This window comes from Monodelphis domestica, chromosome 4 (genome assembly GCF_027887165.1).
Source record: "Monodelphis domestica isolate mMonDom1 chromosome 4, mMonDom1.pri, whole genome shotgun sequence".
NCBI classification, from domain to species: domain Eukaryota; kingdom Metazoa; phylum Chordata; class Mammalia; order Didelphimorphia; family Didelphidae; genus Monodelphis; species Monodelphis domestica.
In genome coordinates, this window is record NC_077230.1 from 393,940,336 (window position 1) to 393,967,318 (window position 26,983).

The window sequence follows — 26,983 nt, forward strand, 5'->3', positions numbered from 1 at the left end:
GGGCAAAACGGGCAGATGCAGAAGCGTGCTGGTCAGAGTTTAACAACCAGTTCTCCAGGAAAGAAAACTGCATGCAGGTCCGAGGTTCTGCATGACTCACCCTTTCCCCATCGGCTTTCTTTCTTTTTTAACCCTCACCTTCCACGTTAAAATCAGCGCTGTGTCTAGGTTCCAAGGCAGAAGAGTGGTAAGGGCTCAGTAGTGGGGGGAAGGGGACTCGCCCAGGGGTACCCAGCTAGGGAGTGTCCGCACCCGGGACCTCCCATCTCTAGGCCTGGCTTTCGGTCCATCTGCCCGTCTCTGAAGTCTAGACGATGAACTGAACTATAAATGGTGGGGGGCCGTTGCCGACGTCCACGCTGCCAACGCTTCTCGGCGTCTGAGCAGCCTCCATTCCGTCCTGGAGGTCTGGCTTCTAGGAAGGAGCAAAGGTCCTTCCCTGCCTCTCCCAGACAGAGGGCACCAGCCCTGGCCACGGGGGTCTCTAAGAGCAGGGGGCCCGACCAGGAAGCCCGATCCTTTGTATAGCCACGGCAGCCGCTCCAGTGGACCGTCTACTTGTTTATCCTTTCCGGAAAGGGCCAGCGGCATTACTGCGGGGATTCCAGCCTCATCCGTGAGTCGGATTTCTATGAAGCTGCACCCCACTGAGTCTCTCTTCCAGTCACTGACGTCCAGTGGCAGGACAAAAGTCAGGAAGACCGGGATGGCCAGCCCGGAGGCAGCGGCTGACCCGGGGTCTTTGGCGGCTGAGCACGCTCTAAGGGATCCACAGGCTCGCTTGGAGGCCGTTGGGACAAATAGTTCTCCTGCCTGGGGACGTCTTCAGGGGTCGCGTGCCTGGGGGAGGCACCCCCTGACTCACAGTGGGTCTGAGGCCTACTGCTTCCCCTCAGTCTGGCTTAGAGGGAGAGGGAAGGTTTACCCAGCTCTGCTCACTGCACGGGACCCCGCAGAGGCCAGAGCTCAGTGCTGGTACATGTCCTGTGTATGGCTGTACCATGGAGTACCAGCCTGGCGTCAAGAAGGCTCCTCTTCCTGAATTTAAATCTGGTCTCAGATACTTATTAGCCACGTGCCCTGGGCAAGTCACTTCACCCCTGTTTGCCTCAGTTTCCTCATCTATAAAATAAGCTGGACAGTGGATTGAGAACCAGTCCTAGAGATGGGAGGTCCTAGGTTCAAATCTGGCTTCAGCCACTTCCCAGCTGTGTGACCCTGGGCAAGTCACTTGACCCCCATTGCCTAGCCCTTACCACTCTTCTGCCTTGGAGCCAATACACAGTATTGACTCCAAGACGGAAGGTAAGGGTTTAAAAAATAATAATAATAAATAAGCTGGAGAAGATGACAAACTACTTTAACATCTTGCCAAGAAAACCCCAAATGGGGACACAAAGATTCTGACTCTACTGGAAAAGATTCAACAATAACAAATCTATGTGTATATTGAATATTATTTTGTAGATATTTGTATGTTGTCTGCTTTATTAGATTGTGAGCTCCCTGAGGGTGGGGGCTGTCTTTATATCCTCAGCACTTGGCACATAGCAGGTATTAACAACTAATTGGAAGAATAAGGGATTTCCACTGTCCCGATCATGAGGTTCACATAGAATTAAGACATCCAGGGCTGGAGGGACATCTGGGTCCATTCAAGTCCAATAGACATTGGAAAAAGATTCCCTTCCACCACACTTGGCATCTCAGTACAGTGCCTGGCACACAGTAGGCACTTAAACACTCGCTGAGTGACTGACGTACCCAATAAAAGGTCAGCCATCCAGCTTCTACTTGAAGACCTCCAAGGAAAGGGAAACTACTAGCTCTGGAGAAAGGCCAGCTAATCCTAATAAGGGAAGGATCTCAAGACCCTTCAGCTTCCTTCCTGTTTGTCCTGCTTTGGACCTCTTCTGGCTTACCTGTTTCCTTCCCTAAATGCCCCCAGAACTGAAACTGCTACACCAAATGTGGCTGATTAGAACAGAGGACTCTGTAGGGGAAGAGAGAAAGAGACAAGAGGGGGAGAGAGGGAGAAAGAGGTGAGGAAGAGAGGGAGACAAAGAGGAGGGGGAGGAGGAAGGGAGAAAAAGACTGAGACAAAAAGAGAAGAGAGAGGAAATGAAGGAGAGGGAGAGACAGAGAGATTAGAGGGAGGGAGAGGGGAGTGTGCATGCATTTGGGGGGTTCAGCTGTCTGACAGTTTTTCCTAGTTGAATAACAGCTGCAGTCAATTATTAAGCTTCAGCAGCCGCCAAACAGAAAGACTCCTGCTGGTCCCATGCAAGATTTAGATGACCCTAAAATAGCCATCAGACCCAGAGAACCCAAAAAGAAAAGTGGACTCTCTTCTTCCATGCTAGTCTGACCTAAGCAGGATTGGCAGGGAATGGACAAACCCCTGGGGGTAGGATGTTTCCCAGGCAGAGAGACAGAATCAGGGCCCAGTTGTGGGGTCCACATGATGAAAATGTTCTCAGTGCTGTTTAGTAGAATGGACTGAGGAGAGGACTGAGATTCCATCCCATGGGCCAAGTACCAAGCAGTCACCAACAGTAATGTGGTGGCATTATTTCCCCAAGTGGCCCCTCGAGGTAGGAAGACCAGGTTTCCCATCTCTGTGTCTCTGCCACATTGGGGCTAACTGACCAGGCAAGACTCCTAAGTTCCAGAAGGGCTACTATAGATCATCAGGGAGGGCGTTCTCATCCTGGGACTTCCCTAAATTGATGAAATCATGAGTCTGAACCAGATGTATATGTATATGCAAATATAAATGATGGAGATGGAGAGACAGAGTCAGAGATAGATTCAGCTATGGAGATGGAGGGAGAGAGGCAGAGACAGAGACCAGCCTAGCTTTGGCGATGGAGCAAGAGACAGAGATCCAGATTCAGACCTAGCCATACTGCCAAGCACACACTTTCCATGATCTTTAGATTTTCTCTTTCTCTAGTGAATCCAAGATCAGGGCCTTGCACCACAGACAATGAAAAGGAGAGCAAGAGAACATTGTAGAATATATGCTGGCTTTGTTATCAAAAACAAACAAAAACAAGAGTTCTCTGTTCAAAACTGGTCACAGTAGCTTTCTAGCTAAATACTCCCTCCAAGGAAAAAAAAAAAACACCAACCCTAATGAAGTCCAACAAAAGGAGCCTGTATATCGTGTGTGGGTTATTAACAGAATGGAATCAAACCAAGCCACTATAACTTAAGTATGATGAATACAAAGAAATCTAGAAAGAACTTCATGAAATCCTACAAACTGGGGGGGAAAAAACCCCAGAAGAATGCTGGTCACCTTCACAGAGACCACAGGAAAAAATGTGGGTAAGAATGAACAGATGGGGGACAGCTAGGTGGCTCACTGGATAGAGTCAGGCTTGGAGATGGTAGGTCTTGGGTTCAAATATGACCTCAGATTCAGCTAGGAGCTGGGTGACCCTGGGCAAGTCACTTAACCCCAATCACCTAGTCTTTACTGCTCTTCTGCCTTGGAATCAATATGCAATATTGATTCTACAGAATCAGACAGAAGGTAAGGATTTTTTAAAAAAAATGCTTGAAGCTGAAATAGAAAGGATTCTCTCTAAACAAGTCATCATTTGGACCAATAACTAACAGCTCAGTTTTAGGGTGTTTGTTTTTTTCTCATTTTGGTTCAAGGACTTGGTGGATTCCAAATGGAAAATGAAAGCTGGGCAGTAATTGTGTCACTGTGGAACAAAAGGGCTGTTTTGTTTTTAATATTTTTTAGGAGTAATTGAATATTTTAGTTTGAAAAACACAGATTATGTTACAAATCCCCATGGAGGCTCAAATATTGCATGAAAGTTATACACAAACTTGCTTTTCCAACCCTTCCTCCTATTACTCCCCCTAAAAACCCAGCACCCAGACTCTGGTCTACTCAGTAGTGAATCCTAGAGCTCATCAGATACAGGAAGAACCTTGGAATTCAAATCCAAAGCCCTCATTTAGGAGACAGGTGTTATCATACCAGCAACCACTGGTTGCACCTGGGAGATCTCTGCCAGCACTCCGGCTTTAGAACATATGAAAACCCCTTCCATTTTCTCTCTCTGAATTTGAGTCAAAAGCTCCAACAGCTCAGTTCCTTTTCCTCTAAACCCACCCCATGCCAGGGCGTCAGGTGGGATGGATATTGAAATGAGGTAGTGGTGTCACCCCAGGGAGCTCATCTCCCACACCTCGAAGGCTGGGAAATCCAATTATGATGCCAACAGAGCCTAAATGGAAACGCAGGACTGTGGATTCTAGAGCAGAACCTCCTCCTTCTACAGCCAAGGGCTCACAGTTACCCAGCTGGGTTCAGGAGGTCTGGAGCGCAGCATCGTGTCAACCACAGCCATTCTGGGCTACGTCTTTCTTTGCAGAAACCCAAACTATATCTCTTGCATCCTGTTCCTTTAAATAACATCCTTGAGAAGGAAGAGGAGAGGGTTCAGTCCATTCTACGAGAAGCCAGAGACTTAATGGGCATTATAAGTGCCAGGCACTGTTCCAAATATGGTGGGAGTCACAAAGAACAGGGAGAGATGAGGCTTGCTCTTACAGTCCAACGGGAGCAACAACTATGGGCAAACAAGGGATGGATGAGATAAACTAGAGATGGTCTAAGAGGGAGGCGCAAGCATTCTGGGGGATTTGGGAATGGATGCTGACAGAAAGGAAACTGGCCGAGACCTGAAGGAAGGAAAGTGAGGAGAAGGAGGGAGAGAAGCAACTTTCCTTAAGACATGGAGCAAATTCAAGTGAGCCCTAGGAACAAACTGGGGACCCCAAGATTCCAGAACCTACTCTAGTCATCATATTGATGGGAATCTGATGGAAGTGGCTGCCATTTTATCTTCACTGAGTCTTCCCTCATGCCTCTAAACAGAAACAACCACTTAAAAAAACCAAACAGCTCTTACTTTCTGTATTAGTGACAACTCTAAGACCAAAAGGCAAGGGTTAGGCAAATGGAAGTTAAGTGACCTATCCAGGATCATACAGCCAGGAAGAGTCTATAAGGTTATATTTGAACTGGGGTCCTCCCAATTCTGGCTCCAGGTCTGGCTCTCTATCTACCATGTTCCTGCTTGAAACTTTTAAAAATGTTTTATTCAAATATTTAATATCAAACTTTAGCCCTTGAACTTGCCTCCTCAAATCATTTCCATGCACCAAGTATGGTGATTTCCTCCCCCCATCGCTGCCTCTGATCCTCCACTAGGAGGTTTTATCCATCCATTTGTTCATTCTCACCCACATTTCTTTCCGTGGTCTCTATCTATCTGCTCTGCCATGTAGCCATCCCTGAAATGATTGTGTTCAACACATCGCCCTGAAGTCCATACAAAATGTAGAGAAAACGTCAGTGCCTGTCCTCATAGAGCCCACAGTTTAGTAGGAGACATTATCAGAGTGTAGCACAGGGGCCACCAAGTTCAACCTCTTCCATTTTACAAAGGAGAAAACCAAAGCCCAAGGAGTGAAAGAGTAAGAAGACCAGAATTCAAATCCTGTGCCTGCCACTTAATAGAGCTAATAATCAATAATCACAATTGTAATTTTGTTTTTCAGTTGTGTCCCTAGTAGAGCCATAGAGTCAGACAGTTTTACATCACTTTCCTGTGTCTCACCTGTACCAATGGTAGCTTAAGCTTGACTTAGGATAGCCCAGGGGTCTGTCAGTTTCTGATTTGTCATTTGCTAGCACATGTCTGTCAGAGGCCATCCTCCTCAACACTTAATCCTTAAGTAGGAGTGTATACATTCCTGTTTTTGTTAGGCTAAGTAGGGTGGAGTTAATCTAAAGTTCACACTAGCCACCCCCAAATGCAATCCTGAGCTTTATTTTCCCACAACCATTCTAATACCAACCATCTTCCCCTTTTGTCCTTAATAATAATTCGACCCATTAAGGGTTGTCAAGAACTTAACCTATATTATCTCTCATCAACCCTACATGGCACCTGCTATTATCATGCCCATTTTCCAGATGACTAGAGGGATCAAATAACAATTGCAAAGCACTTCGCAAAACCTTAAAAAAAATGATATTGTAGCTGTTGTGAAGTCACACCTGACCAGATGGCCCCAATCACTGCTGGAGGACATCTGCACGTTGTCTAATGGTCTCGGTGGGCAATATTTTCACATAATCTATTTTATAGGCTCCTGGCATTTCAAGCTAGAGCTGGAAGAGATCTCATTTGGTCTCATTTTTTCTGATCAGGAAACCAAGGCACGAGGAAGCTGGGGGACTGGGTCAGGGTCCAAACCGGGGCCTGCACCCAGGTCCTGAGCCTCTGAAATCCTGCTGACACTCTGCCTCCCCCAGCATCTCGCTCAGCACCCCTACACGGGTGACTCCCCCCCCACCCTCCAAACACACATTAGAAGTGAATGGCAAACTTCCTGGCCTCCTGCACCGATGCCATTACCGGCACTGATAGGATCACTACAGTCAGCAGTCCATCCATCTCTCCCATTCAAAAGACTGATTGCCTTTTCACAGTGATTTGCTCCTTCAGCCTTTCCTGGGTAAGCAGAAATCACATCCCATTAGGAAAACCAGGTGGTATATTTAGCCCTACTTGGGGGCGGGGGTAAGAAATATAGACTATCCAGGTTGGAAGGGACCACAGGGGCCGCCGCGTCCAAGCTGGACCTCCCTGTGACTAAGAGAAACAATCATGCAAGAACGCCCAAATGGATCCCATCATCTCTGGGACACGGGACCTTCCAACCAGCTGTGCAGCCCAGGAGCTCCTCCTGCACCATCCTTTACCAGCTTTGCAAGCCTGTGAAGAGCCCACTCTAATGTTTTCTACTTTATTTTTTATTTAAGGAAAAAAAACAAACAAACTCTTGCCTTCCCTGTATATCGGTTCCAAGGCAGAAGAGCAGTCAAGGCTAGGCAATGGGAGTTAAGTGACTTGTCCAGGGTCACCCAGCTGGGAAGTGTCTGAGGTCAGATTTGAACCCAGAACTTCTCATCTCTAAGTCTGGCTCTCTATCCACTGCTGCCTATTTTACAGATAGAAAAAACTTGAATCTCAGAGAGGTGAAAGGAGTTATTAGGGTCAGCAAGAAAGAGTCCAAAGGCAAAGCCTTCCAGATAGAACTTTGTTAACAATGGGCTGCCTAGTCGATCTGGACACCAGGATGACTAGCTTTCCTGGAGGATGACCAAGGATGACCCATACCTCCTGAGGCAGCCCACCCCTCCTGGTTCTGCCCTCTGGGGTCCAGCAGAAAGAAGCTAATCCCTCCCATGAAATAACAACAACAATGATTATGATAATAGTAATAATAATGTTCATGACAATAAGGGGCAACATCACCACATCATAATCGAAGGGAATAAGCACTTAGAGAGTGCCATCATGGAAGGGAAAAGAATAAGCATGTATACGGCCCCTACTATGTGCTAGGCATAATAATGAAAATAGAAGGGACATTTATAGAGTGTCTACCATGTGCCAGTCATAGAAGGAAAAAGCATTTGTATGGTACCTACTATGTGCCAGGAATACTGATGATGACAAAAGAGAAGGAAGTAAGCATTTATATTGCACCTACTATGTGTCAGGCAAAATAATGATAATATAAGGGATATTTATAAAATGCCTACTATGTGCCAATCATAGACAGGAGTAAGCATTTAGAGAGTGCCAGTTCTGTGCCAGGCATCATCATCATCATTGTCGTCGTCATCGTCATCATCATCTTCATTGTCTTTGTCATTATCACCATCAGGGAAGGGAAGAGAATAAACATTTATATGGCCCCTACTATGTGCCAGGCATAATAAGGTAATAGAAGGGACATTTGTAGAATGCCTTCATAGAAGGGAATAAGCATTTGTATGGCACCTACCATGTGCCAGGAATAATACTGATGACAAAAAAAGAGAAGGGAATAAGCATGTATACACCACCTACTAAGTGCCAGTCATAACAATAAGAATAGAAGGGATATTTATAGACTGCCTACTATGTGCCAATCATAGAAGGGAATAAACATTTATGCAGTACCTACTATGTGCTGGGCATAATACTAACAATGATCATAGAAAGGAAGGAAATAAGCATTTAACTATGTGTCCAATATGAGGGCTTTTAGACATATTTGGAGGGGGACAGCTGGGTAGCTCAGTGAATTGAGAGCCAGGCCTAGAGATGGGAGGTCCTGGGTTCAAATTAGTCCTCAGACACTTCCCAGCTGTGTGACCCTGGGCAAGTCATTTCAACCCCATTGTGCCTACCCTTGACCGATCTTCTGCCTTGGAACCAATACACAGTATTGATTCTAAGATGGAAGGTAAGGATTAAAAAAAGAGAGAAAGAAATAACTGAAGGGCAGCCAGGTAGTTCAGTGGATTGAGAGCCAGACCCAGAGATGGGAGGTCCTGGGTTCAATTCTGACTTCAGACAGCTATGAGACCCTGGGCAAGTCACTTAACCCCCATGGCCTAGCCCTTACCATTCTTCTGCCTTGGAACCAAAACAGAGTATTCATTCTAAGAAGAATGGAATGGGTTTGAGAGAGAAAAAGAGAGAGAGAGAAAGAGAAGCATCAGAAATAATATGTGATTTGGTCCTGGAAATGACCCGGTGAGGTAGATGCTATTATCTCCCCATTTTCCATGATTTATCTCCTTATATTATTATCTCCATTTCACAGATGAGGAAACTCAGGCAAAGTTAAGTAACTGGAATAGTCTCAATGCTGGAGGCAGGATTTGAACTCATCCTCCCGACTCCAGGTCAGTGCTTTCACCTGGTTGCCTCCATAATAATCTATTGTTATAATGTCATCTCGGGGGTGACTCTCACCAAGTGCCAGATAAGCTGGGCGCTCTGGGGCTGGCTTTTCCCTGATTTCTCAGCTCCAGAATGAAAGCTGCTGCCGGCATCCTTGGCCAGCACGGAGGAGTTCCTTTTCGAAATGGCCCTTTTCATAACAGATAGCCCAGCCCTCCCCCCAGGAGCCGGGAGCCGAGCGCTAGCCCAGGACGGTTATTTTTAGGAGATTTCAGTTCGGGGGTGGGTGCAGGAGGGAAGCTGCCGGCGCTCGGAGATCTGAAGCGAGCCGAGGCTATTGGGCGATGGCCAAGGTCACCGGGGGCAGAATCTGACCCCAGGTCCCTGCATTTCCCCCTCCCTCCGTCCTTCCCCCCCTCCCCCCCCCCACCCTGGCCCTGTCCAACCCCCTAGGGGCTCCCTACCCGCCAGTCCCCTCGGGCTGTGGAAATACGGCTCAGTGGGCTCTCTGAGTTTTATTTCTTTAAGGACTAAGCTTGTCACCCCATCTGGAGAAGGGCCCCTAGAAGAAGACACGGCGAACATTCTGCACCCCCAAACTCAAGTGGCGCCCATGGGCCCCTTTCCGAGCCGCCTCCTCCATCTCCCAACCACCCAGGACCAGAGCTGGAAAAAGGGGCAGAGGAAGAGGAGAAACTGCTTCAGGGAGAGGGCTCCGGGGCTCCCTCATTCCTGGTTCCTCCAACCCCGGAGCAAGTGAGTTTGGGGAAGTCCCGGCGAGGAAGCAGGGGGGACCGGGCTGCTCTGTCACCGGAGCCACCCTCAGCCAAGGTGGGGCGCGGGAGGGGGGAGGTCCCCGGCTTGGGAAGGGTTTGACAGGGGGCACCTGCAGGTCTTGTCAATCACCTCTGCCAAGCGAAGGGAAGCACGGGAGAGGGGCCCCTGAGTAAGTGAGGGGGCAGCCCTTGCTGGCGGGGGTCACCTAGCAGAGGAGGGGTCCCTTGGCTGCTGAAGCTGACGAGAAGAGGGGTGTCCCTGGCTGTAGGGGGCCACCTAGCAGGTGCCCGGTGCCCCGGCAGGGTTGGGGTGGCCCGTGGGTCCCCAGAGCTGTCATTTCCACACTACCATGAAGCTGGCCTCAGCTCTGCTCTTTCTAAGAGCTGGAGAGACCCCGGGGGCTCAGGTGGGTCACCCCTTTCCCCTTCCCCTCGCGCTAGCCCACAGCAGGGTGGGGGTGGGGTGCTGGGGGGTGGAGCCAGTCCCTCCCCCCCCCAGGGGGCTGAAGGGGACCAGCTGATGTCACAGGGCGGGAGAAGCGTAGGGGGCTGGAAGTGGGGCGAGGCTCCCCCAGGAACTTCGGCGGGGAACAGGCTAGGGATGGGGGGGCTCGCAAGGTTCGAGGAGGAGGACGGTGGGCTGGGGGTTGGTCCTTACCTTCTTCACAGACAGGGAGATGTTCTCCAGAATGCGGTCCTTCACCTCGCCGGGCTCCATGGTGCCGAAGGCGCTGCCCGTGCCCGGGCCGGGGCCGCCGCCGCCGCGCCGTCTCCTCCCCCGCCGGGCCGCCCCCGCCGCTGCGGCCAACCGCTCCCGGGGCTGCTCCGGCTCCGGCTCCCGCTGCCTCCAGCCGCCGCCCGGGGGCTCCGTGGTGGCGGCTCCGCGCGGGCCGCCCCGCGCCCCCTGCGCTGCTGCGTGCGCCGCCCCGCGCCCCGGGCCCGGGCTCCGCGCAGGCGGCTCGTGGGGCCGGACCGGGAGGGAGGGCAGGCGCGGCGGGGGCGGGGAGGAGCCGCGCCTGGCGGCAGGAACTGATGTCAGGAGAGGGGCCGGCCCGGCTCCACCCCGCCTGCCCGGGACCGGCCCGTAGCGTCCCGGGACCAGGAAACACCCACCTTTATCCTCAGCCCCAAACAGTCAGTCCCCCCCATATCTAAGCCTAGGATCCGAGGACCTTCCTGAGTGTCAGGCTGGACGCTGCGACCCTCTTTGGAGCGCCCCAAACAGGGCGACCCCCACCCCGAGCCTCAGCCAGAACACTCAGGCTCCCCTAGACCTGAGCCAGGGAACCTGGGACTCCCATCCCCCTAATCTGCTCAGAGACCCCCAGACCCGCTCCATTTGGCGCCCCTCTCCCCGGCTCCTGGGTCCCTGGGACCCTCCTGACCCACGGCCCTAGTCTGTCCAGGACCCCCAGCCCTCTCGGGATAACGTGACCTTTCTGGCCCTTAAACTCCGACACTCTTAGACCTGAGTCCGGGAACACGGAGCTCCCATTCCCCTAGGCTGCTGAGAGGCTCTCACCTTCTCACCACAAACCTTCCTGGCCCTCAGCCGGGCCACTCAGGCCCGACACCCGGGGACTCTCACTTCCTCCCTAGCCTGCCTGGGGCTCCCAGCTCCTCTCCCCGGACCTGTCAGCCTGCGATCCCCTGCGGCTCCCTGCTTCCGGGACACTGTGACCTTCCCGGCCCTCTCAGCCGAGGCCCCTCAGCCTGCGCCTCCCCCGTCCCCAGCTGCCCCCTTGGTTCTGCTCCCAGGACACTCTGCCCTTCCAGCTCCTCCTGGTAGTTCCCCCCCCGGACACCGCGGCCTTATGGGTCCTCGACCCAAATCCAGAGACCCTCCGCCCCTTCCACCGACCCCATGGCTTCCCCAAGGACGCCCACCCGGGCCAGCTCTGAGCCCCACTCCCAGCCCCGTGCCTCTCAGGACCTCCCAGACCCTATGGCTCTTCTCCTAGGACCCTGGCCTTCCGGCTCTCTTAGATCTGGTCCCAGATCTTCTTCCCCTGAATTGGGTCACCTCCCGCTCTGGGCACGGAAGCCCCCTCACTCACCCCCTGGGCAGCTCCTGGGTCAGTCCCCTGAGCTCAGGCCTGGGGTCTCCTCTGTCTCCCCATAAAGTCCCTTCTGCTTTGGCTGTTCTCCAAACCCACTCCTGGCTGTCCTGGGAACTCTGCCTGGCTCCTGAGCCCCACGAAAGTCACCCAGCCCCCTCTCCCCCCAGCCCTTTGAGACCCTCCCCGGCCCCTGAGGCTCTCACTGGCCTTCCTCTCTTCATTTTAGCCTTTGAGCATTCTGCCATCAGCTTCTTGTCATTGCTAGGATTCCCCTGGAAACTTTCCTCTGGTCATTGGCTATTAGGGAGGGGGAGGCACCCCTGCTGCCCCAGCCCCTTCCCTAGGACACCCCAAGCTCCCTCCCCTTCCTCTCCCCCCCTCCCTAAAAGCACCCCCATTCCTGCCATCACCTGAGCTTGCTCATCCCTCACCTGCCCGAACCACTCCCCGAGGACGAAATAAAGATGATGATGAAATACTAGAATGGCGGATTGCCGGCTTCCTCAGGACCATGCTTGCAGGGAGCCAGCCCGAGCACTATTACAATATGTATGTAGTATTGTGTGTGTAAAATATATTATATACTATATACCGGAGCCGGCCACCAAGTGCCTCATCTCCCTTCTCAATCCTCTGCTACCTATCCCCAGCCTCTGCACCTGCTCTGCCCCCTCCACCAGGAGGGACCCTGGAAAATATCATGATTTAAGCAGCAGGAGCTCTTCAGGGAAATGGGAGAGGCTGGGATGGACGGTTTTATGTGGGAATTACTATCTCAGGATGAAGGTCATCTATAGACTAGTTGGGGGCAGTGAGGTGGCACAGTGGATTGAGCACCAGGCTTGGAGGCAGGAAGATTCGAGTCCAAATCCAGCCTCAAATACTTACTAGCTTGTGTGACCCTGGGCAAGTCACTTAACCTTTTTTGCCTCAGTTTCCCCATCTATAAAATGGCAAATCACTCCAGTATTTTTACCAAGAAAACCCCAAATGGGGTCTTAAAGAGTCAGACACAACTGAAACATGGAACAACCTAGCATAGTTAGGGCTTTTCCCCTGGTCATTTTTCTTTTCATAAAATCCTTATTTTCTGGCTTCTTAACAGCTCTTAGACAGAAGGGCAGTCAAGGATAAGTGCCTTGCCAGGGTCAAACTGCTAGTATATGTCATGGGCAATACTTGAATCCAGGTCTTCCTAACTAGAAGGCCATCTCTTTATTCCTCATCTATATTTTCTTTCTTTTTTTTCTTCCTGTCTCTCTTTTTCTCCCTTCCTTCCTTTTCTTTCTTTCTTCCTTCTTTCCTTTTTTCCTTTCTTTCTTTCTTCTTTCCTTCCTCCCCTCCCTTCCTCCCTTCCTTTCTTTCCTTCCTTCCCTCCTTCTCTCCTTTCTTTCCCTCCTTCCTTCCTTTCCTCCTCCTTACCTCCCTCCCTCTCTTTCTTTCTTTCCTTCTCTCTTTCTTTTTCTCCTTCCTTCCTTCCTTCCTTCCTTCCTTCCTTCCTTTCTTTTTTCTTTCTTTCTTTCTTTCTTTCTTTCTTTCTTTCTTTCTTTCTTTCTTTCTTTCTTTCTTTCTTTCTTTCTTTCTTTCTTTCTTTCTTCCCTCCTTCCTTCCTTCCCTCCTTCTTTCCTTCCCTCCTTCCCTCCTTCCCTCCTTCCTTCCTTCCTTCCTTCCTTCCTTCCTTCCTTCCTTCCTTCCTTCCTTCCTTCCTTCCTTCCTTCCTTCCTTTCTTTCTTTCTTTCTTTCTTTCTTTCTTTCTTTCTTTCTTTCTTTCTTTCTTTCTTTCTTTCTTTCTTTCTTTCTTTCCTTTACCTTCTATCTCAGTATCAATTCTAAGACAGAAGATTGTCAAGAGCTAGGTACTGGGGCATAAGTGACTTGCCTACAGTGACCCAGCTAGGAAGTGTCTGAGATAGGTAAGATCCTGGGTCCTCCCAACTCCAGGCCAGGTGCCCTATCCACTGGGCTACCTAGCTACCCCCTATATTGCCTTTCAAATCACTACACACAATCATCTAAAGAGGACCCTGAAGGTAAGGTAGTTTTTTTTTTGTTTTTAAACCCCTACCTTCGGTCTTGGAGTCAATACTGTGTTGGCTCCAAGGCAGAAGAGCTTAAGGACTAGGCAATGGGGGTCAAGTGATTTGCCCAGGGTCACACAGCTAGGAAGGTTAGGGTTTTATTAAAAATAAAAATAAATAAAGAGGCCCCTGACATCTGAGCCTACTTAAAGAGCCTCAGCCCATCTGGTGACTCACCCTCCCAGCTCACTCCACCCAAGTCTATGGAGGCAATCACAGGCCTAGACGTGTCCTAAGTAATTCTTAAGAATGGAAGACCTTCCATTTTGCCCAAAGGTAAAGGGGGATTTGGGAGGATAGACGAGTTGCATCAGGGTCCAAAGGCACAATCCCTTCTCAAAGCTTGGGCACACCAAGAGCATCAGGCTGGTCTGGACTGAGTGGGTGTAGCCATCCCTCACCATGCTAAATAGGAGGAATCCAGACACACCTAGAAAGTTTTATATGGACTGATGCAAACTGAAGTAAGCAGATCCAGGAAAACATACACTAATGACTTCAACAAGGGAAGCACAAGAACTAAGCTCCATGTTATATAGTGATGGAGACTAAGCTTCTCTCCAGAGAAAAGGTCACTGAGTTTTGCAGAAATGTAACAAAAAAGACTTGGAACCCCGCCCCCCCCTTCCCTCTTTCTCCTACTCCTTTGCAGAAGTGGATGCAGAAGTTTTGTTCTTCCTGTTTAAAATTCACATTTTATGGAAGTTAAAAAATTATAACAGACAATATGGATAAAATAAACAATTTTATAACTTGACTATAGAGTGATTTTCACTAATATAACAGAAGGTTGTTCTTGATCAGTCAACAGTTTCTCCCCAGAAATATTCATATATTGCATTGGAAAACACTCCTATTTTATTCAGGAAACATTCATGTTTTATACAGGGTATATAAATTGGAGACAAGCTATTTAGGTACACAACTATAGCTGCAACACATGGACTAGTACATATAACTGTCAGGGTGTTTTTTTCTTTATTCAAAGATATTTTATTTCCCAGGTACAGATAATAGCAATTTTCAACATGTTTTCTGAAATTATGAGATCCAAATTGTCTCCTCCCTTCCCTTCCCTCTCCCCCAGCCCCCCAGATAATAAGCAATTTGGATTTTTTTTCACTTAGTTGATGGCTTTTGTTGTTTCTTTTTCTTCTTGTGTCTTTAAAAAAAAATGTGTTAGGAGGGATGATCCTTTGGCAACAGGGACAGGGCAGGGTTTCAGAGAAAATCTAGGTGATGTGAAAACAAGAGATATCAATAAAATCTATCATTCCAAAAAGAAAAAAGAAAAGATGACAAAACATACTTGTCTCTCCCTTCTTGGCAAAGGTGGGAGATGATGGATGTGGGATTTTGCATTTGCCATCAGATTTGATTGAAGGGTTGGCTAGTTTTATTGAAATGCTTTTATTATTCTCATTTTTTTCTAGTATAAGGAGTGAAGGAGAATTATTGGATATGTATTATAAAAATAACAAATGTATTATATATTATGTAGAAGTAACAAATGCATTATAAAAATAATAAATGTATTACATATAAACAATAAATGTATTATAAAATTTTATTCTACATTATACATAAATAATAAATATATTAAGTAATATATTACATATATAAAAAATAAATATATGATAAAAATAAATTTATTCTACATTATGGCTAAATAATAAATATATTAGTAATGAATGTATTACTTATTATACATAAATAATAAAGCATTATAAAGTAATACATTATGTATTATATAAATGTATTATATATTATGTATAAATAATAAATATATTATAAAATAATAAATTTCTCAGATCATGAATATGTAATAAATATATTATATAGTGTATATGTATAAATAACAAATGTATTATATAATGTATGTGTAATAGATGTATTATATAAATAAGAAATGCATTATATAATACATGTGTAATAAATGTATTATATAGTGTATATAAATAATAAATGTATTATATAACATATGTGTAATAAATGTATTTTATAGTATATATAAATAATGAATGTATTATAAAAACAAAACATCAAAAATATTTAAGTTTTACTTCCAACTGTGTGACCCTGAGCAAGTCACTTAACTTCATTCACCTAGCCCTTACTGCTGTTCTTAGAATCAACGATAGTCTAAAAAGGTAAAAGCTTTCTAAACAAAACAAAAACCTTTTTAGTTCTTAAAAACAGAGGAGAGCGGGACTGCAGTGTTCAGGGGACCCAAGATGATACTGAGCACAGACTGTTGGGCAATCCCAACATTAGAAGCAGCTGGAAATGGGACGATGAAGCTTATCCCTTTGGCATGAGTTCATTTCTCAGGTCACGTGAATGGGAGGGCAGCACCAAAGACATGGGACTATGAGTCAAGCATCTCCATGAATCAAGATTCCTTAACCGCCTCATACTGTAGCCTTTAGACAAACCACAGACTCTAGAGAGGGTGTGAGTTCTTTTTTCTCTTTTTCATTATTTGATTGGAAAAATATTCTCAAATTTAAAAAATAATAATATTTTATTTTTCTCCTATTATGGTAAAAATAATTTTTCACATCCTTTTTTTTAAGTCTTGAGTTCCAAATTCTCTCCCTTATTCTGACCTTCCCTCCTTTACTCTCTTTCTCTCTCTCTCTCTGACCTCTCCCATCCCTAAGATGACAAGCAATCTGATGCAGAGGAAAATCTTCTCAAATTAAAGCAAGGTACATGCTTGTGCTAGAGGGCTTTATTCAGAAAGGAAGGCTGAGCCCCACACCTGAGTCCCTTTTCTTGCCCAGGTGATCTCAGGAAGTTGCATAAGTGAGTGGGATCAGTTCTAGACTGTGTGTGTAAGCTGGTGTGTGTGTGTAGGTGGAAGCAGAAGAAAGGAATACTGTCCAGTATTGTAATTCAATTAAAAAAAAAGAAAAGAAAAGAGGAAGATGATCTGAAAGCTGATGAGGTTTCTTACTTCAAACTTAAGACAAAAAAAAAAGTTGTGGCATTTCCAGAATGAGTAAATATTTCCTTTGCAGTTGTTCGTACTTTTCCATCCAGAGGCAGCCAAGGGATCGGTACTTCACCAGCTGCCAAAGCAGCATTACCAGGGTCTCACGGATGTTCCAGAAGGTGATAGGGATAATAATAACAATAATAAGGAGGGTGATCATTCTAGCCAACACAGCCTAGAAGCAGGAAGATCTAAGTTCAAAGCCAACCCCAGGCACGAATTAGTAGTGTTGGTTCTCTTGGGTTCTCCAACTACACCATCTATCATCTGCAAGGAGTGATGATTAATTTCCTCATTACCTAGTCTAATTCCTTCAATTTCTTTTTCTTCTCTTATTGCTAGTTAGCATTTCTAGTACAATATTGACTAATATTGGTGATAGTGGACATCCTTGCTTTGCCCCTGACCTTACTGGGAGGGCTTCTAATGTATCCCCACTGTAGATTATCCCCATTGCTCTACTACTTATGTTAAGAAAAACTCTATTTATTCCCATGTTTTCTGTTTTTTTAATTGGAATGAAGGGACAGCTGGGTAGCTCAGTGGATTGAAAGTCAGGCCTAAAGAGGGGAGGTCCTGGGTTCAAATTTGACCCCAGACACTTCCCAGCTATGTGACCCTGGGCAAATCACTTGACCCCCAATGCCTAGCCCTTACCACTCTTCTGTCTTGGAACAAATACACAGTATTGATTCTAAGAAGGAAGATAAGGGTTTAAAAATTATAACTAATTAATTTTTAAAAATTGGAATGAAGGGGCAGCTGGGTAGCTCAGTGGATTGAGAGCCAGGCCTAGAGATGGGAGGTCCTAGGTTCAAATTTGGCCTCAGACACTTCCCAGCTGTGTGACCCTGGGCAAGTCACTTGACCCCCATTGCCTAGCCCTTATCACTCTTCTACATTGGAACCATACACAGTATTGACTCCAAGATGGAAGGTAAGGGTTTAAAAAAAAAATTGGAATGAATGTTATATTTTCTCAAAAGTTTTTTTTTCCGCATCTTTTGGGATAATAATAAGATTTTTGTTGTTTTTGTTATTGATATGGTCAGTTATGGTTACAATTTTCCCAACATCAAAACAGCCTTGCATTCCTGGCATAAATCCAACCTAGTTATGTTGTATGATCTTTGTGATATATTGCTACAAACTCTTTGCTAGTATTTTCTTTTAAAAATTTTGGAGCAATATTCATTAGTGGAATTAATCTATAGTTTCTCTTGTTCTTTTTTGGCTCTCTATTATTTAATACCAAATTCATATTTGTGTCATAGAATTTGGTAGGACTCCTTCTTTACCTATTTTTTAATTTACTTTAATTAATTATTCTTTAAATATTTAGTAGAATTTGCTTATAAATCCTTCTGGTCTGGAATTTTTTTTTCTTAGGAACTCAATGGTTTGCTTATTTACTTTTACTAAAATAAAATTTAATTTTACTAAAATAAAATTTAAGTATTCTCTCTCCTCCCCTGTTAATCTGGGAATTTTTTTAAATAGACATTTATTTTATTTAGATTGTCAACTTTATTGTCATATAATTGGGCAAAATAACTCATCATAATTGCTTTAATTTCATCTTCACTTGTGTAGCATTTATTGTTTTAATTCTTTATACTGGTAATTGGGTTTTCTTTTTTCTTTTTTAAAAAATAAAATTAACCAATGGTTTATCTATTTTATTGTGTTTACTTTTTAAATAAAACCAGATCTTAATATTATTTATTACCTCAATATTTTTGCTTTTGTGGTTTTCCCCCAATTTTATTAATCACTTCTTCAATTTTCAGGATGTGTATCTTGGTGCTTAATTAGAGATTCTTAATTTGTTCTTTCCCTGTTGTTGCTTTTTAAGTTGCATGCCCAATTAATTGATGTGTTCTTTCTCTCTTTTATTGGTATAAACGTTTAGAGATAAATATTTTCCCCTAAGCTCTACTTTGGCTGCGCCCCCAAAATTTTGGTATGTTGCCCCATTGTTGTTACTATCTTTAACAAAATATTAATTGTTTATATGATGTGTTCTTTGATTCATTCATTCTTTAGGATTTCCAATTAATTTTTCATCTTCACTTCAAAGGCCCTTTGATGTTTTACTGCATTATGGAGAGTAGGTTACATTATTTCTGCTTTACTGCTCCTTTGAAACTTTTATGCTCTAATATAGAGTCAATATATATGTCAAGGTGCCTGTACAGCTGAATAAAAGGTATATTCTTTTATATTTGAATTCAATAGTCTCCAAATATCTATCATATCTAACTTTTCTAAAATTCCATTCATCTCCTTAACTTCTTTCTTATTTAGCTTCTAGATAAATTTATCTCAGTCTGAGAAGGGTAAATTGAGGTCTCCCACTAGTACAATTTTACTATCTATTTCTTCCTCTAACTCATTTAATTTTTTCTTTAGGAATATGGTTGCTATGACATTTGGTACATATATGTTTAGTATTTATTTTAACTCATTGTCTATGATACCTTCGCAAACATTGACTATATCTCTAAATTTTTACATCAACAAAAGAGAGAAAGAGCAGATCAGTTAATTGGGTATGCAGGAGCAGCAGCAGCAGCAGCAGCAACAACAACAACAAAACACAGGAAAAGAACAAATCAAAAGCCCTAATTAGGCACCAAAATAAACATCATCTTAGAATTGATACTATGTATTGGTTCGTAAAGATGAAACAACTGGGGTCATATGACTTGCCCAGGGTCATATGGCAAGGAAGAATTTGAGGTCAAATTTGAACTCAGGACTTCCTGTCTCCAAGCTTGGTTCTCTATCCTATGAGTCACCTGACTGCCCTCCATTTTTCTTTTGAGGTCATATCAATATAATAGACTCACACCCATGCCTCTGTCTAAATAAAGTCTTTATAAATGTCCTAATGATTATAAAATTCTTGGAAGTTACATGTATGTCAAATTTTCTATTCAGACTTGGGCATTTCTTCAGGAACACTTGAAAGTCCTTTATTTAGTTAAATATCAATTCCCTCCACCCTGAAGGATTTTACTCAGTAAGCTGGGGACGGGAGTTTTGGTTGTAATCATAGCTCTTTTGCTTTCTAAAATATTACATTCCAAGCCTTCTGCTCCTTTATTGTGGTAACTGCTAAATCTTATGTCATTCTGACTGTGACTTTGCAGCATTTGAATTATATATTTCTGGCCAGTTACAATATTTTCTCCTTGAACTAGAAGTTCTGGAGTTTGGCTATCATATTCCTAAGTAATTTTATTTGGGGATCTTTTTTCAGGAGATAATCAATAGATTCTTTAGGTTCTATTTTGTTCTCTGATTCTAAAATATCATGGCAACTTACCTTAGTAATTTCTCAAAATATGTTACCTAGGCTATTTTTTCAATGATGGATTTCAGTTAGTCCAATAATTTCTAAATGATTTCTCCTCAATTTTCTAGATCAATTGTTTTTTCTTTGTAATATTTCACATTCTCACCTATTTTTTTCAGCTTTTGACTTTGTTTTATTGTATCTTGAAATCTCATGGAGTCATTAACTTCCACTTGCCCAATTCTAATTAAGGAATTATTTTCTTCATTGAGCTTTTATACTTTTTTTTTCTGTGCCTCTCTTACCAACCTATTGATTCTCTCTTCATAATTTTCTTGTATTATTATCATTTGTTTCCCACTTTTTCCTTTACCTCTCTTGTTTAAATTTTTTTTTTAATCCTCACCTTCCATCTTGGAATCAATACTGTGTATTGGTTTCAAGGCAGAAGAGTGGTAAGGGCTAGACTATGGGAGTTAAGTGACTTGCCCAGGGTCACACAGCTGGAAAGTATCTGAGGACAGATTTGAACCTAGGACCTTCCATCTCTAGGCCTGGCTCTCAATCCACTGAGCTACCCAATTGCCCCCTTTTTAAGTTTTAAAATAAATATTTTTGCTCTCATTTCTTTCTTTAGCTACCCTAGAATTCTTGTTGGGCTTGTGTCCATTTTTTTTTCTTTGAGAAGTTTTCAAGTTATTGTCCTCTCTTGAGTTTGTGCCTTGATCTTCTCTTTCCCCAAAGTAGCTTTTTACAGTCAGGTTCTCCTTTTGTTTTTTGCTATTTCTTGACTATCTTAACTTTGGACTTTAACTTAGAGTTGAGTTCTTATGTTGATTGTCCTGAGCTTCAGGCTTTTAAATTCTAGTTTTCATAAGGAGGTCTGAGAATTTGGGGACCTTTTCCAAAGGTGCTGTGTTCTAGAGAGGTGTGTATTCACTACTGTAGTAGTTTTACCCAGATAGGGATCTTACTTCCCTTGCAACTTTAACTCTTCTCCACTCTAAAATTTCAAACTGTACCCTAGTAGGGACCCTGCTCCCTTGTGATCATAAGCACTCCTCTCTGCCCATGAAAATAGCAACCTGGATTTGAGTAATGGGGAATGGAATTGCCAAATGGTGCCCAGTCTTGCAATTGCTAGCACAGGGAGCTCCTGTAATCACTTTTTGACCAAGTATTCAATCTCTCATCATATCTGGGTCTTAAGTACTACTGTCACCACCTTCAAGTCTCATAGCCAATGTTGCTCCCAGCCAGTCCCAACCCCAGTGTCTACAGACCTCTCTTTCTGCCCTCCTAAGCTGTCCTGGACTGTAAAAATGACAGTTTGGCTTTTTATTGTTTATGCTACTTAGAATTTCACTTGACACAATTCTTAAAAGTTGTTTAGAGGGTAATACTGGGAGAAATATGCAAAAATGTTCACTTTAATTCACCATCTTGACTCTGCCTTAAGGCTTTGATTCTAAGAATCAGAGAAAAGAAGGGAGAACATGTAAATCATAGAACAACTTGTAAAAAATCACAGAGATGGGAGGAAGGATGTAACTTGTCAGGGACTGTACATAAAACAGTTTGCCTTCTTCTAAAATGAATGAATGTATCCTAAACCTAAAAATTTGGGTTGGAGACAGATCACAAAGTGTTTTACATGCCAAATATAGAAAATATTTCTATTTCATCTGAGAGGTGAAGCTACTGAATTGCTTACTCAAGTGAGCGACATAGTCAGAAATATTTCAGAAAATGATAAATGTTGGAGAGAATGTGTCCAAATTGGGACACTTATGCATTGCTGGTGGAGTTGTGAACTAATCCAACCATTCTGAAGGGCAATTTGTAATTATGCCCAAAAGGATATAAAAGATTGCATACCTTATAAAACTGTGCATACCCTTTGATCCAGTAAAACCATGACTGGGTCTTTATCTCAGAGATAATAAAAAAAGGGCAAAGGACCCAATTGTCCAAAAATATTTATAGTAGCTCTTTTTGTAGTGGCAAAGAATTGGAAAATGAAGGGTTGTCCCTCAATTGGAGAATGACTGAACAAAATTTGATATATGGTGGTAATGGAATATTATTGTGCTATAAAGAATGATAAGCAGGATGATGGCAGAAGAAGCTGGAAAGATCTGCAAAAACTGATACAGAGCCAAATAAACAGAACTGGGAGAACATTGTACACAGTAACAGCAATATTGGACAATGATTATTTATGAAAACTTGGCTACTCTCAGCAATGCAATGATCTGGGACAATACTGAAAGACATGATGGGGAAATGCTCTCCTTCTTCAAAGAAAGAACTGTTGGAGTCATCTTTCACATCAGTGTATCTGGTTTTATTTGGGGTTTTGGTTATGTATGACTTTGCTCTTACAACAATGACCAATACAGAAGTGTGTCTTGCATGACAATAAAAATAAAAAAAAAACTAAGAATGTCTACCAGTAATATGATATAGATCCAGATAATAGATCCAGTAATACCACTGCTGGGTCTGTATCCCAAAGAGATTTTTTTTAAACGGGAAAGGACTGTTTGTACAAAAATATTTATAGTTGCACTTTTTGTGGTGGCAAAGAATTGGAAACTGAAAGGATGTCCCTCAATTGGGGAATGGATGGACAAATTGTAGTATCTAATGGTGATGGAACACTATTGTGCTATAAAAAATGATGAATAGGATGATTTCAGAAAGAAACGGAAAGACCTCCATGAACTGATGCAGAGTGAAATAAGCAGAACTAGGAGAACATTGTACACAGTAACTGCAATATTGAAAGATCCAGGATAATTCTGAAGAATTTACAAAAATAATACTTTCCACCCTCAGAGAAAGAACTGTTGGAGTAGAAATGCAGATGAAAATACATGATTTATCACTTGTTTATTAGGGCATATGATTTGGGGGTTTTGGTTTTACAAGATTATCTGCTTACAAAAATAAATAATATAGAAATAAATGTTTTGTGTGATAATACATGTATAACCTAGATTAAATCACCTGCCAGCACCAGGAATGGGGAGGGAAGAAGGAAGGGAGATACTATTTATCATATAACTTAAGAAAAGTGATGTGGAAAATTTGCTATTAAAATAAAAATTAACTTAAAAGAAATTTCACTTTGGCAACTCTGTGGATTGCAGAGGGGAAAGACTTGACTTATTAGGAGACTGTTGCAATAGTCCAAGTAGAAAGTGAAGAAGGCCTGAATAATTCTAATAATTGGTGGCTACAAGAGTGGAGATGAGGGGACTGATGTAAGACATATGATAGGGGTAGCATCAACAAGGCTCGCCACCTGATTGGTTATGGGGAGAATAAAGGAGAATAAAAAAATGGAGGATGAGTGAGGTTTTGAACACAAGAGACTAGCAGAACATCCCACAGAAATAGACTTGGGAAGATGGTGTGTTGGAGTGGTGAGGACTCTGTTTTGTGCTCTGAACATGTTGAGTTTGTGATACCTCTGGAAGAGATCCAGTTGGAAATTCCAGGAGGTAGTTGGTGATTTAGGGCTGGAACCTGGGAAATTAACGAGTTGGAAATTGACTATAGAATCATTGGGTTCATGGGAGCTAATTAGCATTTCAGTCCAAGACAGAACATTGGACTACGTGCAGAGGTAAGGGGTCAGGGCACGGGTGATCAGCCAGCGAAGAGTCCAAACATGTAGGGGAACTAAAGGTCACAGTTAAGTAAGGGTCAGGGATGGGATTCTTTATTTTTTTTTTTAACCCTCACTTTCTTAGTGTCAGTTCTAAGACAGAAGAGCACTAAGGACTAGGCAATCAGAATTCAATGACTTGTCCAGGGTCACACAGCAAGGAAGTGTCTAAGGTCAGATTCAAACCAAGGTCCTCCCTACTCTAGGCTTGGGGTACCCAGCTGCCCCCCCAGGGATAGGATTCCTACCGAACCCTTATTCCTAAATGTCCTATTTCCACTGAGGCTGGGATTCTAACTTCTAACTCTTTCCATCATATCTCACTGCTTCGTGTCATAGTAGAGGATATAGAGTGCATCTGAAACTACTTGGTTCACCCTTTCCCTCCATCAGCTCCAAATTATTTGGAAAGAGAAAGTCTGAGTCTAGCTTCAGGTCCTGGTCCCATCATCCCTACCAGTGTGGCCTTGGGCAAATGCCAGCCTCTTTGGGTCTCAGAAATGAAAGGGGTTCCAGCTCTAAATCTCTGATCCGCTGAACCTCAGTATTATATGACAAAGCATTCTAGTGACATTTTCTTCCCGGAAATACAGCACATTTTCAGGATTGAATTTCCTCCGCTTTGTTCTAAGCTTCCTCGTATCTCTTGAACTCCTCAGTGATGTTCGAGACCCCGCTGAGAGACCGTGACCCAGAACTGATGGGTTCCAACAATATTGGTGAAGACCCAAAGAGTTCTGCTGCCATAAAAGCTTGTGGGAAACGATGCTCTGGAGGATCATTGGATAGTCAACAACTTTAGGGCTGAGAAGTAAAACTGAACGGTTTTCACCACTAGCCCATGGTGTAAGGATAGTAAAAGGGACGGTGGGATGGACGGATGGGTCTGGACAATTTCAATGGTAAGTTTCATAACCGCTGGCCAGTCAGCTGGTGGAAGGGGGAACCAACCTTGACTTGGGGCTCATCTCAAGGCTGCTAGTCAAACTCACTTTAAACTGTGATGTATAGAATTTACTCTGTCGATGTAGACACAAAGGACAGTTGCAAGGTTACTCCTCTTCAGTTTGGAAAGATGATCGTAAGACAGTTATGATATAGAAGTCCAGTATCCTTCGCTCATCTTCCCGAGTTCATATCTAGCCTCAGATACTTGTTAGCTGTGTGACCCTGGACAAGTCACTTAATTCTGATTGCCTAGTTCTTGGTGGTCTTCTTAGAACTGACACTAAAACAGAAAGTGAGGGTTAAAATAAAAAAAAAAAAGAATCCCATCTCTGACCCTTACTTAACTGTGACCTTCAGTTCCCCTATGTTTGGACTCTTTGCTGGCTTATCACCCATGCCCTGACCCCATTGCCTAGCCCTGACCTAAGCTCTTCTGCCTTGGAATCAATACAAGGCAGAAGGTTAAGGGTTTTAAATGAACAAACAAAACCCAACCAGAAGCAAACATTTCTCTTAGAGGTAGACAGCCAATTTGAGAGTGAAGTGATTCACATCCAGCTAACTGCAGGAACAATGCATGTATCCTGTTGGCCTCAGTTTCCTCATCTGTAAAATGAGCCAGAAAAGGAAATGGCAAACCACTCTAGTAATCTTTGCTGGGAGACTGGACAATCATTTAATCCTGTTGGCCTCAGTTTCCTCATCTGTAAAATGAGCCAGAGGAAGAAATGGCAAACCACTCTAGTAATCTTTGCTGGGAGACTGGACAATCATTTAATCCTGTTGGCCTCAGTTTCCTCATCTGTAAAATGAGCCAGAGGAAGAAATGGCAAACCACTCTAGTAATCTTTGCTGGGAGACTGGACAATCACTTAATCCTGTTGGCCTCAGTTTCCTCATCTGTAAAATGAGCCAGAGGAAGAAATGGCAAACCACTCTAGTAATCTTTGCTGGGAGACTGGACAATCACTTAATCCTGTTGGCCTCAGTTTCCTCATCTGTAAAATGAGCCGGAAATGGCAAAGTACTCAAGTAATCTTTGCTGAGAGACCTTGGACAATCACTTAATCCAGTGTGCCTCAGTTTCCTCATCTGTAAAATGAGCTGGAGAAGGAAATGGCAAAGCACTCCAGTATCTCTGCCAAGAAAACCCCAAATGGGGTCATGGAGAGTCAGACGTGACTGATATGGTTAATAAGTCTCTAAAGGATCAGAAGTGAACACAGTAGTGGCTCCGTGGGAGAATCCTGAGACATCATTGCTAGGCGTCTGAGACCAACAGAAGGCACGGCGCCTCTTCAGAGAAGCCAGAAGGCGCCTGAGTTTTAGGTGACCTCGGAAAAGACTAAGCTGACCTTGCAGATGGCGGCAGAGCGTGCTTGGGGATCTCTCCCTCACCTCTGGCAGCAACATCCAGAAAGGAGAATGGAACGGACACTCCTCTTGGCGCTGCTACGAATTAGCCGTGAGACCCTGAACTCGTCCCTTTCCCCCAGGCCTCCCTTTCCTTGTCTTTAAAATGAAAGTGCGAACAAGGGGAGGGGAGGGAAGAAACAGGAATCTTGTAACCATGGAAACATCTTCTAAACTAATTAATGAAAGTTTTCCAAAACTTGGGAAAAAAAAGAAATGAAAGATGACCTCCAAGGACTGTAATCAGGTTTAATGATCATTTCTGCGTAGATGACTCCCAAAACATCCTTTGGGGCTCCTCTGTGATATTTGGAAACCTAATAGGGCCTCGATTAAACTCCTGACTGGGGGGGATACCTGCCTCAATCCTGCAGATAGCTGGGTGTAAATCACCTCAATTTCAAGGTGGCTGTCCAGCTCTAGGAGAAATGTTGCCTTCTGTTTGGGTTTTGTTTGTTTTCTTTCTTAGAATCAGTTCTGTGTATTGGCTTCAAGGCAGAAGAGTGGTCAGGGCTAGGCTATGGGGTTAAGTGACTTGCCCAGGGTCACCCAGCTAGGAAGTATCTGAGGTCAGATTTGAACCCAGGACCTCCCGTCTCTAGGCCTGCCTCTCCATCCATTGAGCTACCCAGATGCCCTCTCCTTCCAAGATTAAAGAAAAATTTAGCAAAAACCAGTCCATCAATCCTGTCCGATAACATTCCATCCCTGTGGTCCACACCTCAATAAAAAGAAGGGCATCTTCTAGCACTAAGTTTGGTCATTAGAGAGACAGGTCTAGAGAGTAGGTTCAAATCTGGCCTCAAGACACTTCCTAGCTGGGTGACCCTGGGCAAGTCACTTCACCCCCATGGCCTTGTACCAGTATATAGTATTGATTTTAAGGCAGAAGGCAAGGGTTAAAAAAATAACCCCACATCTTTGGTTTGGTTGTTCTTCCTGTGAAGTGCTGA

At 44.2% G+C, this 26,983-nt stretch overlaps 1 protein-coding gene across 3 annotated transcripts in view; it reads right to left on the minus strand.

Moving 5' to 3' along the window:
• PLEKHM2 (pleckstrin homology and RUN domain containing M2) overlaps positions 1-10,552 on the minus strand; it is a 66,224-nt gene extending 55,672 nt beyond the window's left edge. Inside the window, exon 1 of one of the 3 annotated variants that reach the window (XM_056795735.1) lies at positions 10,215-10,546. In XM_056795735.1, coding sequence (XP_056651713.1) covers positions 10,215-10,274 — 60 coding nt within the window. In that variant the 5' untranslated portion in view covers positions 10,275-10,546. Of the gene's footprint in view, positions 1-10,214 lie in introns of all 3 variants that reach the window. The other 2 variants (XM_056795736.1, XM_056795737.1) reach the window with 2 other exon arrangements.
• Between the last annotated feature and the right edge of the window lie 16,431 nt (positions 10,553-26,983).